This window comes from Sarcophilus harrisii, chromosome 4 (genome assembly GCF_902635505.1).
Source record: "Sarcophilus harrisii chromosome 4, mSarHar1.11, whole genome shotgun sequence".
Lineage (NCBI taxonomy): Eukaryota > Metazoa > Chordata > Mammalia > Dasyuromorphia > Dasyuridae > Sarcophilus > Sarcophilus harrisii.
Window position 1 is genome coordinate 394202115 of NC_045429.1, and position 20064 is coordinate 394222178.

Here is a 20064-nt window from a genome sequence, read left to right on the forward strand (position 1 = left end):
AAAAAGACCAAGGTCTCCCACTGTATTTGGGGCCATCTTCAAGTTGTTCTGACCTATATCTTGCCACTCAACCCAGATGGTTCTGGAGGAGAGACTGAGTCTGGTGACTTTGCACAGTCTTCCCTCACTTAAATTTAGTTCGCTTGCAAGTCATGACATTTCCTTTATGATGTTATGGTCCTCTTCCAGAACAAAGGACAATAAAAACATTTACATGTTGTCTCCACCATTAGAATGTAAACTCTTTTGAAGGCAGAAATAATTTTGCCTCATCTTTATATTGTTATCATTTAGCCCAGTATCTGGTATATAGTAAGTGCTTAGTGTTTGTTGATCATAGACAAGTAAAGCTTCTTCAAAGGAGAGACATAATTAGACTTAGCATTAAAGAATATTTATTTTGGCATCTGTATGAAGGATGTTATAAAGAAAAGGCTCACTACAGAACAGACCACTTAAGAGATTATTACATGGGTCTAAGAGTGAGAAAATGAGTCTAAACTATGTAGTGATATGAATAGTTAGAAAGTGATGAAGAAGAAAGATGTTATGGAGATAGAATCAACAAGATATAGTAACTTATTGTGTGTATGGTTAGAATTTTGGCTGTAGTCCTAGGTTATGAACTTGAGTGATTGAAAGAATACACATGGCCTTGCCAGAAAAAGGAAAGTTAGGGTAATATTATTGTTGTTGTTGTTATTGTTTAGAGATTTTAGCAGTGTCCCAACTCTTTGTGACTCCTTTTGGAGTTTTCTTGGCAGAGATATTGGAGTGATTTTTCTAGCTCAGGGTACAGATGAGGAAACAGGCAAACAAGGTTTAAATGACTTTTCCAGAATCATGGAGCTCATAAGTTTCTGAAGCCAGATTTAAACTCAGAAAGATGAGTCTTCCTGACTTAAGGCCTAATACTCTTTCTAATGTGCCACCTAGCTGCCATAGTATAAGGAGGGCAGGGTTTTGGAAGAAAGGTCTTTATTTTTGTTTTAAACATACTCATTTTGAGATATCTGTAGAACAAATAGATGGAGTTGCTCAACAATCAAGTGGTGATATGGGACTATAATTTAGTAGAAAAATAAGGGCTGGAAATGTAGATTTGAGTTAATCTGCATAGAGCTCTTTATTAAATGAAGAGGAAAAGGAATTCTAAGACATCTTTAATCTTGAGTACCAGAAACTTTATTTTATATTGACAAAAACGTGAGTGCAGTTGTCATTGTATTCTTAAACCCACCAAATTTTTGAATTTGTTTGGCTTATGATTATAATGCTGGCTGTTAGCTTTAATCTTTCTATTATTTATAAATCACTGAATTTGACTACCACTAGGAGTGTACAAATGACTCATAAATTTTATGATGTGGCCTAGTGTTCAGTGCCAATCTTAAATTGTATTATGGAACTATAGTCATTTGAATGTGCACAGAATTAAGGAGAGGTTGAATATGAAACAGATTCATAAAAGATAGTCTGGGATGAGGTGAGGTGTGGAATGCAGTGACTGGAAAAGTGGGCCAAAGGTTATAGTTAAAATGAATATTGGGGCAGTTAGATAGAGTTCTTGGTCTATAGTGAGGAAGATTCTTCCTGAGTTCAAATGTGACCTCAGACCTCTACTGCCTATGAGATACTTAACCTTGTTTGCTTTAATTCCTCATCTGTTAAAAAAAAAAATTGATATGGAGAAGAAATGGTGAATCACTCTGATATCTTTGCCCATTAGACCTTAAAGGAGATCAAAAAGAGTTAAACTTGACTAAAAATGATAAACAACAAAAATTGAACATTTGGAAACTAGGAGGTACTTGTAAGGCCATTGTTGTGATTGGAGGAATATAGAATTGATTGAAGGAATATTATTGATTGAAAAACATGAGGTCAAGATGGAGCAGCCATTCAGCAAGACCAGTTTAGGCAGGTAGGCGCCAACAGTCACTCAGAAATATATGTTTGACAGGGTGGTAGACAAAACTAAGTCAGTCAGAGAGAAGCAGCATACTGTAGTGAAAAGCTCATTGATGTTGGAATGGGTTCAAGTGAGTTCAGTTCCCAGTAAGTATACAGAGCTGCTGAGCGTCAGTTTGCTTAATTTCTGAATAAAGATACTAATAATCTTGCTGCCTAGACTCTGAAAGTGTTGTGTTGCAAATGCTTAGCTTAGGAAAAGTAATAAAGCATAGTATAACAGGCACTAATTGTGTTTGTAATCAGCAGCTCAAGTTTAGATTCTCCATTTGAGACTTGTGTGACCATAGGCAAATCATTATTCCTTAGTTTTTTTTCTTATCTGTAAAATATGATTTAAACACACACGTCTACCTCACAGAGTGATTCTGTGGATCAAATGGGATAAAGTTTTTTTTTTTTTTTTTAAGTCCTTTTTAAACCATAAAGTATTTCATAAATGTTACTGTTTAATTTTTAAAATATATGTGATATGATGGCTTTGAAGTTGGGATAGCATGAGATGATAATGTTTTGATAATTTTATATGCTCTTTCATCTTTTATTATTATATTTAATGTAACATTTTCAGGCTCCAAAGGGAGGAGACAGAATGATATTATTTTACCTTAAGATGGAAAGTGATTAGATTTCCTAAATGAAGATTGAGGAAAGATGTCCATCTTGAAGTTCAGACCAGTCACTAGTGAGGAGCTACTTAGTGAGCCCATTGAGCTTCAGGGAAAAAAGATCATTAGTGCAGAGCAATGGTTTACAAACTTTCTTTTTCAAATGCCAACGACGACAACAACAAATGTTGGGCTCTCTACATAAACTTTTCATATAGCAGCCTACACAAATAATTTTCTTAGATCACATTTTATTAAAATAATGGTAAGGATTTATTATATGTTTAAAAGAATACAAACTTTGAATGATTAACATGTTTAATGACAAATTTTTTCCATCTTATATATTCATAACAAAATATTAAATACTAATGTAATATATTGACTTGGTTTTTAGAATTTCTTGAAGAAGATCATTAATTTGGTTTATGGTAATTCTTTTTCAAACAATCAGAATTTATAGAGATGATATGTCAGCAGAAAAAAACTTCTTTTATACAAATTAGATATTACAAATAGCAAAAAAATTGCAGTTTTATATGATAAACAAGACAAATCTTTATTTACTTTTATAGTCAAAACATAAGGATTATATGGGTTATATGCTATCACAGAACAAATCTACTAATCATTGTAATTCAGATGAAGTAAGCCCAAATAATTTGTTTTGTATCCATTCATAAATAAATATTTTTAGGTCTTTAAAATAAATTGAGAATGTTTATATTGTAAATTGATTAGCAAGAAAATCTTTACTTCCATTTTGTTCAAAGGATACAAATCGTTAAACTTAAAAAAATAAAAATACCATGTTGTAAATTTATTATCTATGGCTCTAATTTTTTTTTCCATTTCATTGTCATAGTATGAATTTTGATGACTTTGCATTGATTCATTTAAAATATTTAGTATTTAAAAAATATTCATCAAACACATTTCAGGAGAATTTTTTAAATTTATAAAATGAATTTGCTTCATCTTTAATAATAAAGATTAAGCTATTTAGTTTAAGATTATTGCTAAGAAAAATGTCAGTTTCTTTTACTTCAATCATCTCTGAGACTTGAGAAGTCATTGTGTTTCACAATTATATAAATGTGCCCTATGTTTTGTCCCGATATTGTCATGCAATTTTCAAAAAAAAAAAAACCAAAAAAACCCAACCCTTCCTTTAAATGGATTCTTTATTAATAAATTGATTATACTTGTAACACTTGGAAAAATTGTATCTCTTTACTTACATTTCTTAGCTAGGTGATCATGACATGAACATATCATATGTTCAGATTTCATGAGGGGCTACATTTTTAACAGTACTTTTTAATCTTTGTTTTATATTGATTTTGTTTGAGTCCTCAGTGAAGAATCCAATATATTTCTTCCACATTATCATTTTCATTAAAAAACAATAACAACAAGAACCCTGTCAATTACTTTGAAGGTTTCTTTTACTATGACTCTATCAGCAATAAATTTGCATAGTAACAAGTTTTCTTTCATTTAGGAATTATACATATGTAAACAAAGAAAACTTTTTTAGTATCTATTGGTTCTTCATACTCTTTCAGTACTAAATAGGAAGATTTTAGTTTTTCATTTAATTTGTAGCAAATGTCTTTAGACTTAAAGGTGATATTTCTTTCTACCATACCTGCTCCCAGGCATTGTTTCTACCGTGAGCCTCACTTATGAGCTTTAGGTAGCTGCAACATTTCTCCTGGCTACTAAGAGTTTATATTTAGCAATTCTGTAAACACCTTTATACAATGCAAGCAGTTCTTTTGATGTCACAGGCATGATTTTGAAGTTTATTTTTGCTTATTTAAAAGTATCTTATTTTTTCTGGGAGAAAAATCTTTTCTTGGCTTACCATTGTATTGTGCATGTACATTTTCAAAAAGTCATTTAAGTTTCATGGTATTTACTTTTAAAACATTTTTATAAAACAGACACACCAATGTTTCCATTTCATCATAAACATTGTGTTTTTTACTCTTATTTTTAACATTTTTATTATTTATAAAACATCATAAAAATTCAAATAAAAGTATTAATGTTGAATAAAATGAAATCAAGCAAAAGAAATTCCTTTCAACAGCTGTATACATATGCATAAATGCACATGCATACATATGTATATATACATAAATATATATCTTTTTCTACTCTAAATCTATTGTATCTCTGTAATAGTTAACTATATATGTGTGCGTCTTTATATATACACACATGTATGCATATGCATACACACATATAATGAGATTGGAGGAGAGAAAAATATTTCTGTTCATTTAAAGAATTAGAGGTGGGAAGAGTGTTATGCAAAAATAGTGCATGAATTTACAGATGGGGTCATTGTATCATTAGTTTTAATTTTATTTTGTTAAAATAATTTTATTTTGTTAAAAAACCCTTATGAATTTGAAGTAATCTGTAAATGTAATATAAAAATAATCCATATCAATAAAATATTTTAAAAAGTATTACAAAGCGATGGAAAGTTATATAAACTGATTTAAAGTATGCAGAGTCAGTAGAATAATTTGTACTCTAACATTATATTACAAAAACAAAAATTTGAAGTCTTTTCTAAACTGATGGGTGGAAGTGGGAGGGTGAGGATATAGATTTTTATTTATCAAAAAGATAAATAAAAATAGAGATGATTGGTTACTTTGGATATGGTATAATGCATGCGCTTTTAGATGAAGTAATTGTTTTAATTTGTTATGAGACTTGGGGTGAAAGTAATCTTTAAATGTTTTAAAAACACATCAGTAAACAAAAAACCCAATAAAGTAAATAATTCCTTTTTTTTTTCTCTGCAGTAAGAAAAGTGGAAAACCACCATTACAGAGCAATGAGGTAATATTTTATTATTTTCTTTGAGATAACACTTAAGAAATTTTGAAATAAAAGCATAAACTGATAGAACTCTCGAGTTGAACCTAGTGTTCACCCAATGTAATTCCTTTTCCATTATAGGAATCCCTGCAAATAGCATACTTGACAAATAGCCATCTAGCCTTTGCTTGATTGTTTCTTGAAATTTTGAAACAAAAGCACATTTCATTCTTGGATAGCTCAAATCATCCTAGGGTGAGCTCAGATCTGTCTCTCTGAATTGTACTTAGTAGTATCAGTTTTGCCTTCTGAAGAAACATAGCTAAATTGTGCTCCTTTTCCAGATGGTAGCCCTTTAAATATTTGATGACTGAATTTAAAGCTTCTTGTCATTTGCCAATTTGATAAGTATTGCATCTGTGTTTAACAGAACAAATACAAGAACTGTAATGGAGATTTCCCTCCAGATTGAGATCAATCCATTAATTACCAGTCTTTGAATTTAGCTACCCCAAATTAGTTTGTAATCTAGGTACTATCTTTTCATGCTGTCCATGAAGATACCAAGAGAATTCTTGTGAAATAACTGCTTCTTTATGAACCCATACTAGTTCTTAATGTTCACTGATTCCTTTTTTTAAATGCTCATTAACCATTCCTTTAATATTACCTCTTGTGATTTTTACTAGAAATTGCCATTGTTCTCACTGGCATATAGTTTGAAGGATTTATTTTATTACCAGTTTTGAATATGATGTCATTTTTAAGTCCTTAATATTTCTCTTGTAATTCTCATATCACATTGTGTTTTGAAATTTATTGACACCACCCAATCCTATTACATTTATAATTCTTCAGTCTCCTCACATGTAGTTTTTCTAAATCCAGTGACATTAGCTCTTTTAGGCCTTCTCTTTTAAATTTTACTTTCTTATTAGCCAATTTTCTTCTCTTTTCTAGTGTGAAGACCTTTCTTGTTAGAGGGAACATGAGTAATATAGGAGTTAAGTATTTTTTTCTTCTCTAAGGATCATTTATTATTTTCTATTTACCCCAAGAAGAGTTTCTGTTTTTTCTTTTATCATTTTCTTTCCCCTAACATATCTAAAAAATACTTTTTCTTTAGTCGTCCTTTTTTTTTTTTTTTTTTTTTTGTGGGGTAAGGAAAGGGCAATTGGGGTCAAGTGACTTATCCAGGGTCACACAGCTAGTAAATATCTGAGGTTAAGTTTGAGCCCAGTTGCTCCCAACCAAGCTGTTGCTCTATCCTTTGTGCCATCTGGTTGTCCATCCTACTCTTTCCCCAAATTTTTTTCTTTAGCCTCCTTTTTAAGCTTCTGCTTATTTAGGATTTTAGCCTTTCTATTATTTTACAGGAGCTCCAATCTTTAATAGCCATCTTCAGATATTTATGCATATATTCATTTTTTGTTCTCCATGTCTTCTTTAGTTTTTAGTGTTTTTCTCTGTGAAATTGGGTTTTTTTTTTTAACAAGAATTTTTCTTCTTCTTAGAATTATCATTGTAGAAAACTTAAAACTTCCAGTCATTTCTGAGAGGATTTCATGTGTGTGCCCTTATTTTGAAGTCTTTTGTGTGCTCTTCATGTCTGTGCCCTTAAATCCAACAGTAAACATATAAAACACTGTAGAAAAGTTTTCTAGGAAAAAGTTTGATAGTGTCATCTTTTATTTTTCTTCCTATTCTATTACATCAGTTTTTTCTTCCCTAAAATTTCCTAGCACTTTATTCTACTTCTCTAGGGTCAAGTTTTTGTTAACAGCATTCGAAATATATGTTGATTTTGTTATTTAACAGATTGGAACTGATATTTTGTACTCACACTATTTCACTTCTACTATATGAATTATAATATCAAAGGAACTTAAGACTTGGAAAGGAATTTAAAAAGAAATGCTATTTTATTGCTACTTTTACTTCAGAGATGTGATTTTAAGATTATTTTTGTGCTATCTCTAGTAAGTATTGTAGTTTACAAGTAAGAAAAAGGGCCAAAATACTATGTAGCAGCCAGATTTTTTTTTTCTCAAAGATATTTATGTACCTTTAGCTCCCTGTAAGGGTCAGAGTACTGTCATGTATATGGAGTCATACATGGAATCATACATGGAGTCATGTGCCGTGTAACAGTAAGTAAACAAACACTAAAGCTTGAGACCCTCCGAAGTGGGTCTGCTGTGAACTAGTAGGGACTGCCATGTGGGTGGGAACTCTGGTCACATTGAGATCCACATCATTAATGGAGGTGTCTCCTTCATTGTTTGGCTGTGCGTGTGACCTCATAGACCCAATTTAAGCTGTAGAGAGGAGGAAATCGCTCTTTTTGATCTGGTGTTCACTGGGAGTCAGCAGGAGGTCATCTAGGCAGAATGTGAACACATGAATAAAAGATCTTGAGCTTGCACATGGCTGTTCTGGAGCACTCTATCATGTTTAAATCATCCTTCCTATGAAATGATGGCCAGAGATCTCTGAGGACCTCAGACAGAGGTAAGCTTAGTAAAATTGGTGACTAAAAATTTCTCTGAAGGTCTGCGAATTAGAGACTGGCAATAGTGTATGCAGACTGGGCATTAACAAGGGTATCACAAAAGTAGTGAATGCCTTGAGTTGGCATTCACAAGTAGTGCCCAAACTTGGGGTGTGCTGTAAATTTCTGGATCCCTGTTAATCAGTTGGGAGGACATGGTAGTTCCCCTCCTGAGAGCTAAGGCAGAGAGGTATTATGAATCTATGCATGTAGCTCAAGTAAATGAGTTAAAGAGCCAAATGGATGATTTATTTATTTTATTTTATTTTATTTTTTTTAACAAAGATCACCTCTGAAGAATAGTAGGGAGTTTGTTTTCAAGCTCTGAGGCATTTACTCCCACACCCATTAAGTATAGCTCAACAAGGAAAAGGTCTAGAGCAGGGGTCCTCAAACTTTTTAAATAGGGGGCCAGTTCACTGTCCCTCAGACTGTTGGAGGGCCAGACTATAGTAAAAACAAAAACTTTGTTTCGTGGGCCTTTAAATAAAGAAACTTCATAGCCCTGGGTGAGGGGGATAATTGTCCTCAGCTGCTGCATCTGGCCTGAGGGCCCTAGTTTGAGGACCCTTGGGACTCTAGAGCTAATAGAGATGGTTGAGAGTATAGAGCAAAAAATACATTTTTCCTTCTTTTTCTTCTTGTTTTTGAGGCAATGCTTATGGTATTTCATAATGTTCTTCTGTAGGTTATAAAATGATTTAGTATTTTTCCCGTGTTGCTTTTTACTTGCCAGTGTTTTTCTGCTTGACAAGAAGTGAAAGTGTTACCTGGCTCAGGGAGTTCCTGGGTAGTTTTAGCAATTCATGGATAGAACTTCCATAGTTAAATGGTTTTATTATATGTTGGGGTCAGTTTCTTCATTTCCTGTTTTTTGGATTTAGTGACTTTGAATAGGCAAGGTTGACACTATAGTAATTTTATGTGGTCTTCTCAACATCATCCTTCTCATTGGTGTTGATTTTAATCTTTAACAAATCAAAAGTCTGATTAATACTGTTGATTTGAAAACAACATAATCAATAACCAGTCATTTTCAGTCTTTTAAGTTATCAACATTATCAGCATATCAGCAAAATTAAATTTTGTGGATGTTTTTGTTGTTTTGATTTGGTTTTTTGTTTTTTGCTTCACATGTCCATCACCTTCTTAGTCTTCTTGGTGAAGGTATTACCAAGACCCATCACCATCACCATCACCAAGAAGATAATGATAAACTATAGATATGACTTTTCTTAATCCTGAACCATATTTTCCAAATTATTTTTTTGCTTTCCTCCATACTTAACTTTGCATTGAATTTAGTGAACATTAAATGATAGTCTCTCAGTCTAGAGATAGATTACATTCTATATAGAAGTTTTCTATTTCCTTATTGTCTGCAAAAGATTTTGGTATCTAAGCTGCATGGCACATTCATGGTAGCCTTTTTTTCCTGCATTTAATTGAATACAAGTTCATTAGCTTTCTGTAAGATTTTCTTGGGAACATTTGGATATACAATGAAACTAACTTGACCAGCTTGTTTATTTGACTCTGTAAGGAGCTAGTAAGTGATTTTTATTTCTGTTTAGCTGCAGTTTCTTTTTCTTCATGTTTTATATAGATAGAAAATACTGCTGTTGATACTGTAGAATCTGAATTGGCAGGAACTTAAGAGGCCATCTCGAACAGGAACCCATTCTGCAACATATGATTCAGTTCCAAATGCATACAAAATATTTCTTGAATAAGGCAATTCTAGATTTTACCAAGAAATCTAACTAGCCTTTATAGTATCAACATCATAGTTCTTTTCAACAACTCTAAGCAGATTTTTTTATCCTTTCCTTAATATTACTCTTGCTCTCAGAGTAAAATAAGGGATTTAAAAAAAAAATCCTTTTTATCTCTGTTATTCATCAGAAACATCAGCTTTTACCAGTTTTGGTGGGTCTTGCCTTATGCATTAGTCTTCACTTGTCAGCTGTTTCCTCACTACTCACCCTCACCCATAACTTCCCTGTAAAGCTTTCTATCCATCCTCTTTAATTTCATTAGAATCAGTTTTAATCACATTGCCAGAATTTTATTTTTGATTCTCCTATTATTGTTGAATGAGCTTCCTTTTTAAAAACAATTTAAGAGAATTTGTTTTTCTTATATCCAAACTCTTTGAAATTTGCTTTCTTAAAGGCTATGGGTATTTGTCAAACTATTTTAAATGTTCCTCTCTTTATCTTTTAGGTTCTCATAATTCTTGCATTTCCAAATAACCAGTTTGTTCTCATTGTTCATGATCAGGTTCAGAATAATAGTTATCTACTTTTCTTTTGCTTTTTGAAAGATAAATTTATCAGCAAGCACATAACTTTTCAGTTATTCTGTTTTCTATTAGAGGAAGAAAATACCAGCAGATGTCTGTTTTATTGCTATCCTCATCATTATTATGATTACTTGATTTCTGCCAACTTTGTAATTTTTGCTGAAAATTCCTTATCCTGTTTTTTGAGCTAATTTAAAGACATCTAGTCTATTCTTACCACATTTGTCTCTGTTATAGTTTACTCTTACCATATTATCTCTATTTCTGCCTCCATTGAGCTTCTTCCAAATATCTTCCACCTTACTTCCCTCCAAAGAGGTTAATTGATTTCCACTTAGATCATTGTATTATTCAGTATAGCCTAATGTTACCTAATTGGTTATATTTGAACAATGTACTAGTTAAAGTATCTTCATTCTAGTTGAGAGTTGCATTCTGCCAAGTTTCAATAATAAGTCAATAGAATTTTGTATGTGAATTAGGCCTTATTAGAGCTTTTAAGATCACTTGCCAAATTTGAATTTCTAATTGCCTGTTAGACATCTCTACCCTGTAGCCAAAAGGCAGTTAGAACTTCTAACAATTCGTATTCAACATATTTAAAACTAAATTAATTTTCCATTTAAATTCCTTTCTCTTTTTGATCTCACTCTCTCTTCCTTGTATCAGCCCTTTTCTAGTATCCCATCACTGTTTAGCTTTCTGTTCAATTGCAGAATGACTAAATCATCTTTGATTTCTCTCATCTTATAAATCAAATTTAATTATATATATATAATATTTTTTTTACAAATGTATTGGAAGTGTCATTATCAATTGGTTAAAATTCCTTTAAAGTTCTTAATTCCTAAAATAATGTAGGACAGATATATTCAAGAGTTGAAAACAAGTTCTGTGTAAAGTTCAGGGAAAGAAAATTTATTATTTATTGGAAGGATCAGGGAAGGCTTCATTAAATTTGTGTTGGGTTTTGAAGGATGAGTAAAAATTTAACAGGTAGAGGGGGAAAGAAAAATTTTTTCAGTTAATAAGAAATAACAAGCAAAAATCTGAAGGTGGGACAGTTCAGGGCATGTTTTGGAGGGCAAAGTATTCTAATTTGGCTGAGTATGTACTGCTCCTGGGCAGGGTGAGCCTTAAGTGCCAGACTGAGAGTTTAGACCTCTCTCTCTCTCTCTTTTTTTTTTTTTTTTTTTTTTAAATTTAATAGCCTTTTATTTACTGGATATATGCATGGGTAACTTTACAGCATTAACAATTGCCAAACCTCTTGTTCCAATTTTTCACCTCTTACCTCCCCACCCCCTCCCCTAGATGGCAGGATGACCAGTAGATGTTAAATATATTAATATAAATTAGATACACAATAAGTATACATGACCAAAACGTTATTTTGCTGTACAAAAAGAATCAGACTCTGAAATATTGTACAATTAGCTTGTGAAGGAAATCAAAAATGCAGGTGTGCATAAATATAGGGATTGGGAATTCAATGTAATGGTTTTTAGTCATCTCCCAGAGTTCTTTTTCTGGGTATAGCTAGTTCAGTTCATTACTGCTCCATTGGAAATGATTTGGTTGATCTCGTTGCTGAGGATGGCCTTGGTCCATCAGAACTGGTCATCATATAGTATTGTTGAAGTATATAATGATCTCCTGGTCCTGCTCATTTCACTCAGCATCAGTTCGTGTAAGTCTCTCCAGGCCTTTCTAAAATCATCCTGTTGGTCATTTCTTACAGAACAGTAATATTCCATAATATTCATATACCACAATTTATTCAGCCATTCTCCAACTGATGGACATCCATTCAGTTTCCAGTTTTTAGCCACTACAAAAAGGGCTGCCACAAACATTCGTGCACATACAGGTCCCTTTTCCCTTCTTTATGATCTCTTTGGGATATAATCCCAGTAGTAACACTGCTGGATCAAAGGGTATGCACAGTTTGATAACTTTTTGAGCATAGTTCCAAACTACTCTCCCAAATGGTTGGATTCGTTCCCAACTCCACCAACAATGCATCAATTAGACCTCTCTTTTATGGAATGGGATGCCACTGAAGATTCCTAAGATGACTAAAAAAAGATAAGTATAGTTGAAAGGAAAAGCAAATTTAGGTGAAAAGATAATAATTTTGATTTTGATTACACTGAGTTTGAGGTATTCTTCTCCTAAAGGTAATTTTAAATGCAGATATTAGAAATCAAGATTGAAAATTTAGATTTGAGAGCTATCTACAAAGAGGTGATATTTCAAACAATAGCATGAATGCAATTTCCAAGAGAGAGGTTAGAGAGAAAAGAAAAGAGAAGAAAGAGTAAAACTTTAGAGAATTACCTGCCTTACAGGGTTAGGAAAATAATGTGAAAAAATATTTAAAATATGCAACAAACTTGAATTAATTAAGAAGTGGGCTTACATTTTTTAAAAAAGGAAAATTTTTGTTGGGATTGTATATGTTATTTTCTTGGCTCTGCTTACTTCACTTTTTATTTATTATATTATAGCTTTTTATTTACAAGATATATGCATCGGTATTTTTTTCGGCATTGACAATTGCAAAACCTTTTGTTCCAACTTTCCCCTCTTTCCCCCCACCCCTTCCCCCAGTTGGCAGTTTGACCAATACATATTAAATATGTTGAAATATAAGTTAAATACAATATATGTATACATATCCAAACAGTTATTTTGCTGTACAAAAAGAATCAGACTTTGAAATAGTGTACAGTTAGCCTGTGAAGGAAATAAAAAATGCAGGCAGACAAAAATAGAGAGATTGGGAATTCTATGTAGTGGTTCATAGTCATCTCCCAGAGTTCTTTTGCTGGATGTAGTTGGTTCAGTTCATTACTTCTCTATTGGAAATGATTTGGTTCATCTCATTGTTGAAGAGGGCCACATCCATCAGAATTGGTCATCATATAGTGTTGTTGTTGAAGTATATAATGATCTCCTGGTCCTGCTCATTTCACTCAGCATCAGTTCATGTAAGTCTCTCCAGGCCTTTCTGAAATCATCCTGCTGGTCATTTCTTACAGAACAATAATATTCCATAATATTCATAAACCACAATTTATTCAGCCATTCTTCACTTTATGGGCATTCACTCTTCTTACTTCACTTTTTGTCAGCTCATTTTAAGTCTTCTTTATCTATATTCATCATGATCACCACATCTTATAGTACAGTAAGTTCCATTACATTCATGTATAATTTGTTTAGTTATTTTCCCAATTAATGAATCAACCTTCTTTTAAAAAAAGTTATTTGATTTTGCAGATGATGGTGTAAATATTTTTATGTATATGAAATCTTTTTTTTTTAATCATTTACCTTCTTAAAGTGTGACTAGCAGTAGAATCTCTAGGTCAAAGATTATAGTTTAATAATTTTATTTGCATAATTTCAAATTGTTTATTAGAAGAGAGCCCAGGACAGAACCCAAGAGATAATTGTAAGATATTTTGAAATAGCACAGTTGTAACAAGTATCAAATTGTGATTTTTTATTTTATAATTTATTTATATTTTTATTTATTCTTTATACATTTGTGATGTATTTATTATACAATACATTTAAGTTTACAATTTATTATGTGAGATGGAATGCTGAATTAGGGGAACAGCAAGTATTTCAGTTTGGCTTGAAACTAGTGCCTGTGAAAGGGAATACTTGGTAGTAACCTTAGACTGGAGAGGTGGTTTTCATGCAGATTGTGACGTGTTTAAAATGCCAAGGAGAGATTTATACTTTATCCTTCAGGCTGTAGGGAAGCAAGGGAACCTCTTGAGCAGATAAGTGCCATAGTTCACATTGGTGCCAGAGGATACTTATTTTGACAGTTCTATAAAGGATGTATTGGAGAGGAGAAACAATAGAAGCAGGAATCCCAAGGAACAGGCTTTGTAGTAAGCCAAGGGAGACAGGATTAAGGCTTGAACCAATAAAATACAGCCAATAAGTAAAGAGAAATGAATGGATGTAAGAGTTTAGAGGTGGAATCATCAAGACTTACTTAGCTACTGACTGGATTTTGTGTTGCCAGCAACAAAAAGATTCACATGCTCTTGAGCTTTTTCTGTTCTAAGATTTTTGTATACTCTGCTTTTCAAAGCTTGCCTTATCACTCTTTAGTGTGAGACACATAAAGATAAAGTGGTTACTTTGGGGACAATTGTGTTTTGTTCTTTTTACTATGCAGTAGCTCTTAAATTTAGTTTTCCTGTGGGATTATATATAGCTGAACATCCTCTTGATTTCTAATTCTTTGCCAATCAAAAAGAGCTGCTATAAATATCTATGCATAGAAGTCTTTTTCCTTTTTCTTTGATCTCTTTGGGATATAGATCTTTTAGTAGTATTGCTGGATCAAAGAGTGTGCACAATTTTCCAGCCCTTTAAATACAGTTCCCAGTTGTATTCCAGAATGATTGGATCAGCCAGTACTCACTAACAGTTTGCTAGGGTGCCTTTTTTTCCCTCATCTCCTTCAGCATCTGTTATTTCCAGTAGGTTTAAGGTGGTACCTTAGAGTTGTTTTCATTTGCATTCCTCTAATCAGTAATTACTTAGGAGGTTGAGGGAATTAATTGAGAAATGGTTGAACAAGTGGTGGCATATTATTGTGATAGAGTACTATTGTGCTGTGGGAAATGTTGAGAATAAATGCAGAAAAACAACTCAAGAACTATATAAGCTGATGCAGAATGACATGAGAAGAACCAGGAGATCATTGTGCACATTAATAGCAATGTTGTAATGATGGCTACTCTGATCAGTATGATGCTCTAAGACATTTCCAAAGGACTCATAATGAAAAAATGCTGTTTTCCAAAGGAAGAGAGGGATAATGATGAACTCTGAGTGCAAATTGCAGTATAATTTTCTCTTTGTTTTGTTTTTAAAAAACATATGGCTAAGATGGAAATAATATTTTACCTGATTTCATCTGTAAAATTTATGTTTCTTGCCTTCTCAATAAGTAGTGGGTAAGTGTTTAGGAGAGAAGAAGAACGTAAAGAGAAAATAACCTAAATAAGTAATAAATGCTAAGTAACTGAACTGTTTTTAAAAATAATAAATGGGAATGTTTTTTAAACTGTATAATAAATTCCATGTTTCACAACTATAGTTTTTGTGATTCATTCTGAACTTCTTTCTATTCTGTGTACTAAAAAAGAATGTTTTAATGGTCCTCTTTTTCTTTGGCATCCCTTGTTCTTCTCTGCCCACTAGTCTAAGCTTTTCCCCAATTAAAAATTAGGAGAAGGGAAGAGGGGGGGAAAAGAATGGAAGGAAGAAAAGAACTTGTTGGAAGTATAGTTAAGCAAAATCTACACTATGGCCATTCCCAGAAATGCATGTCTCATTCTGCTCTTTGTGTCTTCTTTAGAGATACACACATACTCATGCATGTGGGTGTGGATACACATATATTTGTGTGTATATATACTCACATACAATTGGTCATCATTTTGATTTTTTTTTTAATAGTATAGCTGTACTTATGTGAATTGTTCTCCTGATTCTGCTCATTTTATTTTGCATCACTTTATATTTGTAGGATTTTTTGAGATTGTCTCTTTTTTTTATGGCACAAAAGTATTCCATTACATATACCACAATTAGTTCAGTCATTACTCAGTTGTTTAAGAGGCAGTTTAAGAGTTGAGTGACAGGGGAAACCAAAGATAAATGAACAATCCTGAAAAGGTCTCTTGAAGCCAGAGGTTGTTAGTCTTCCTTGAATATGTGGCTCCAAGAAGTTATAGGATATGCATTGGCCACATCCTGTTAAAACGTCTCTTGGCAGATGGGCTAAACTAGGTAGAAGCTAAATGACAAGCTTCAAAGTCATCAGTGATTTAGATATCTATTCTAGCCATGGTAAGATCCCCTTGATGAAATGAGCACATGAGAACAGTTTGTTCCAACATCCATGAAGGCAGCTGAAGTAGTCTCAGTGGAGTGCTTAAAGGCTTGTCTGACTTCAAAGACATCCCGGTCATCCCTTCATTTTGGAAGATTGCTAGTCTTAACTTTTGTCTTGCCATTGGCTTTGATGACTCTGAAAGAGAGAGACTGAAAACTTTGTGCAATTCTGCATCACCTAAATACACTTCATGCACAAATCAAGAAATCACTCATGATGTCCTTTTCAAAAATCAAGAATGAACAACAATGTAGCTGAACATACTCTGAACATAAATTATAGTTGTAAAATTTGGTAAATATTTGAAAATAGAGAGGTGAAGTTTTTCAGTCCTTATCCCAGGAAACAACAGAAAAAAATGAAGACTGGTTCAGGGATTTCAATATTCTTCCTGACAATAGGCAATTCATGATAACTGGGCAGGGGTTCCCCCAGAAGGAAGTCTTTCTTTTCTATTAACTTTATCTAAAGTCTTTTGGGATTTCTGCCATTTTTGTGGCAAGTATTCCAGTAATAATTTCCAAGTAAATTAGCCTTTTGATATCATACCCTTCAGTTTTTTTCCTTTATTAAAATTTTTCTATGTGTGCTGAATTGCTTTTATTATATTGTAGTATACAAGAGATCCTTGTATTCTTACATCAGTATAGTATTCTTAAAGAAGTAATGCTAACTTGGACAAGGATGGCATACTTTTATGGTTTTTTTGGTTTTGTGATTTTTTTTTATTAATTTATGATAGAAGACTATTAATCTGTGTTATAACTTTTTCTTTCTGTTTGATCTTATATAGAAAGAAGGAAAGAAAGAGCGGGCTATGGTGGACAAGGTATTCTTTTCAAGAATTCAACAAATTCTGAAAATTATGGTTCCTAGAACATTTTGTAAAGAGGTAAGTCTTATTTTGAAAAAAATAGACCCTGTTATAAAGTAACTTTTGATATGTGTCATAGAAAGAGTACTAGTTATGGCTTCAGAAAACCTAGATTTAAATTTGGTTTCTGCTATTTGCCTGCTGGGTGAGCATGAGCAAATCCCTTAGTATCTTTTAACTCCAGTCTTCCTGACTTCAAGCCCAGCACTCTGTCTATTGTACTGCTTAATTGCATCTATTGTACATATAGATACATAGATTCGTAGACTAATAAGCTATTAGAACTTAAAAGGGATTCTAACATTTTTATTTTTTATATGAAGAAACTGCATCCCAGAAAAGTTAAAATTGACTTGTTCAAGAGATACAGAAAGTCTTTGTCACCCTAGTGCTGGTTCTTCATCACATAATTTCTTCTTTCTGGAAACTTTTAGTTCAAAAGGAGAAAATAATATTTTGAATATACACTTAATAATGTAATACAAGTCTTATTTGTCCTGGGTAGTTTATCTAGAGCAATGTCATAGACTCTTTCAGCAGTTGAAGTCTATGGAACTCTTCTTATATTAATATTTTTAAATGTTCAGAAATGTTTTTTAGAAATCAGATTATAAAAGAAATTAATTATACTATAATAATTACAAAATAAAAAATTCACACTCAAGATTAAGATCTAGAGGGTTTTTATTATATTAGCTTATACTAGGAAATTTATCCACCCGCTTTATTAACAAAATGTTTGATGTTAGTGATGCTTAACTGATTACAATGTCTTCAGTCTTTAACATGCACTACAAAGGTATTTGAAAGAGGATAAATTTCTTAAAATCTATATAAGTAAACTATATAGTAGAGTTCAATTGCATGTTCCTAATTAAGTGGCAACAGATATGTAGTTTACATATCAATGAACCAATTGGTAAGGAACTAAAAGGTCCAAACCTTTAATCCTGATATAATATTCTTTTTTGTCTAGGATACTTTCTTAATCTCTTACAGGAACAATCAAGAGAAATAGATTTGCTTAATTGAAATATTACTTAGGTTGGAATGATGTTAATACTATATAATACTAGAAAGATTATTGATGGAGCTGTCCATATATAATGATTTTGTACAGAATAACTTATTTTTGAGCAGCCTGGACCTTGAGAGAGAGAGCATATTTTCAATAATTATATTTTTTTTCCTTGAAGTTTGAGGGGACTAAAAGGGACCTAATGGGTATAGAATCCAGTAAACTCAAGGGTTCTGCAACCTTATTGCAACATGTACCATCTTGGACTTGTATACATGCTTTTGAGGTTCCATTTCTTCTACTCTCTCATTTGGGAAAAAATGTTCACAGCTTGAGTATATCAGCTTAAAACCAAACTAGAACAGTGGAATTGTCCTTTACATGAAAATTAATGTTGAATTATCTGCAGTAAACAGATAAATATGATTTACATGGTAGTGAATAAAGAACAAATGGTAAAGAATTGTAAAAACAAAAATAAAAGATGGGGTAGTGGAGGAATAGGTCTAGATGAAATAAAAATTTCTTAGACCCTTAAGGACTTGAAGGGATTCTGTCTCTGATGTCTCTGATTCATTGTTGAAATTTCCTCTACAACGTTGCTTTCAGGTGATCATCCATCCTCTATTAGAATATTTTCATTGACTAGGAAGCTTAATCCATTTTTAGATAGTTCTAGTTGTTAGAAAATTCTTTATATATTGAACTGAAATCGACTTCTTTGTACATTCCACTTTTTAGACCAACATTGAATAAATCAAATTCTTTTTTCAAAGCAATTTAATCCATGTTGCTCTTCAGTTCCTGAGTTATCCATACCATCATGAAGTGTCCTGTCCTACCCTGTGAGTAGCTAGGGGAATGTTCCATGGGTATTGATATTCTTACATACAGGAACAAGGGAGGATGAAGAAGGGATGGGCAGGGAGGATAATAGCTTAGACTTTCTTTTAGATAGGCTTTCAACTTGACAGTTTAAAACTCAAGGTAACTTTACTTTTAGTTCCTATCTTATTTAGTACTTCAGTGAATCTGTGATGTCACACATGGGTGATATTCCTGGTGGCTCAGGTTACAACCTGTAGGTTTTTATGTCATCTTGTATAATTCTTGGATGTATCCTTCAGACAGGTTGCATTTGTTTGTTTGTTTGTTTTTTAACTTGGGGCCTTCCTCTTATTTCTTAATGAAATTATCTGTTGTACAGTGCTTCTTGGAATTTTTTAAAATCTTTCCTCATTTCTTACAGTGCTCTGATATTCCAGTACATTCATATTTTACTCATTCTCTACTTTGTTTTCAGTTTTTTGTTATTATAAAAGTTCTTTAAAACTAATACTCTCTTTCATAGCTTCTCTCACTTCTGTTAAAGTCTTCCAAATGTATTCTTTAAGCAGACAGTAATTGGTGGAGAAGTCTGGCATTATTTTAATCATAGTAAACCTTTCATGGTCTCATAACAACTACTCATTTAAATAATACCTTAACATTTATAGAGACTTTCTCTAATCTCTCTATTCTCTCCTTTATAGCCTCTCTCTATAGTATAATATAGTATACTGTAATATACCATATTAGAACCATTTTATATATATTACATATACTGTATATAGTGTATATATATTATAACCATTTTATAGATGAGGAATCTGATACTCAGAGGAACTATTCAATTTGCTTTTGACTAAATAACTGTAGTGCTCATTCAAATCCTGCCTGTCCTTTAAGATTCCTTACTGGTGGTTCAGTTATTTCAATTAAGTGGCCCTTCGTGACCCCATTTGAGTTTTTCTTGGCACAAATACTGGAGTGGTTTACCATTTCTTTCTCCAATTCATTTTGTAAATGAGGAAACTGAGGGTTAAGTGACTTGCCTCTAGGTTCACACAGCTAGAAAGTTTCTCAGACTAGATTAGGTCTGGCATCCTTTTCATAGTGTCACCTAGCTTCCTCTT

General features: G+C 32.5%; 1 protein-coding gene across 1 annotated transcript in view; it reads left to right on the forward strand.

Annotated features, from left to right (window-relative positions):
- Positions 1-20064, forward strand: part of ABCD3 (ATP binding cassette subfamily D member 3) — an 81945-nt gene that overhangs the window by 17157 nt on the left and 44724 nt on the right. The window contains exons 2-3 of the mRNA XM_031967110.1: positions 5408-5444; positions 17011-17109. Coding sequence (XP_031822970.1) covers positions 5408-5444; positions 17011-17109 — 136 coding nt within the window. The remainder of the gene's footprint in view (positions 1-5407; positions 5445-17010; positions 17110-20064) is intronic.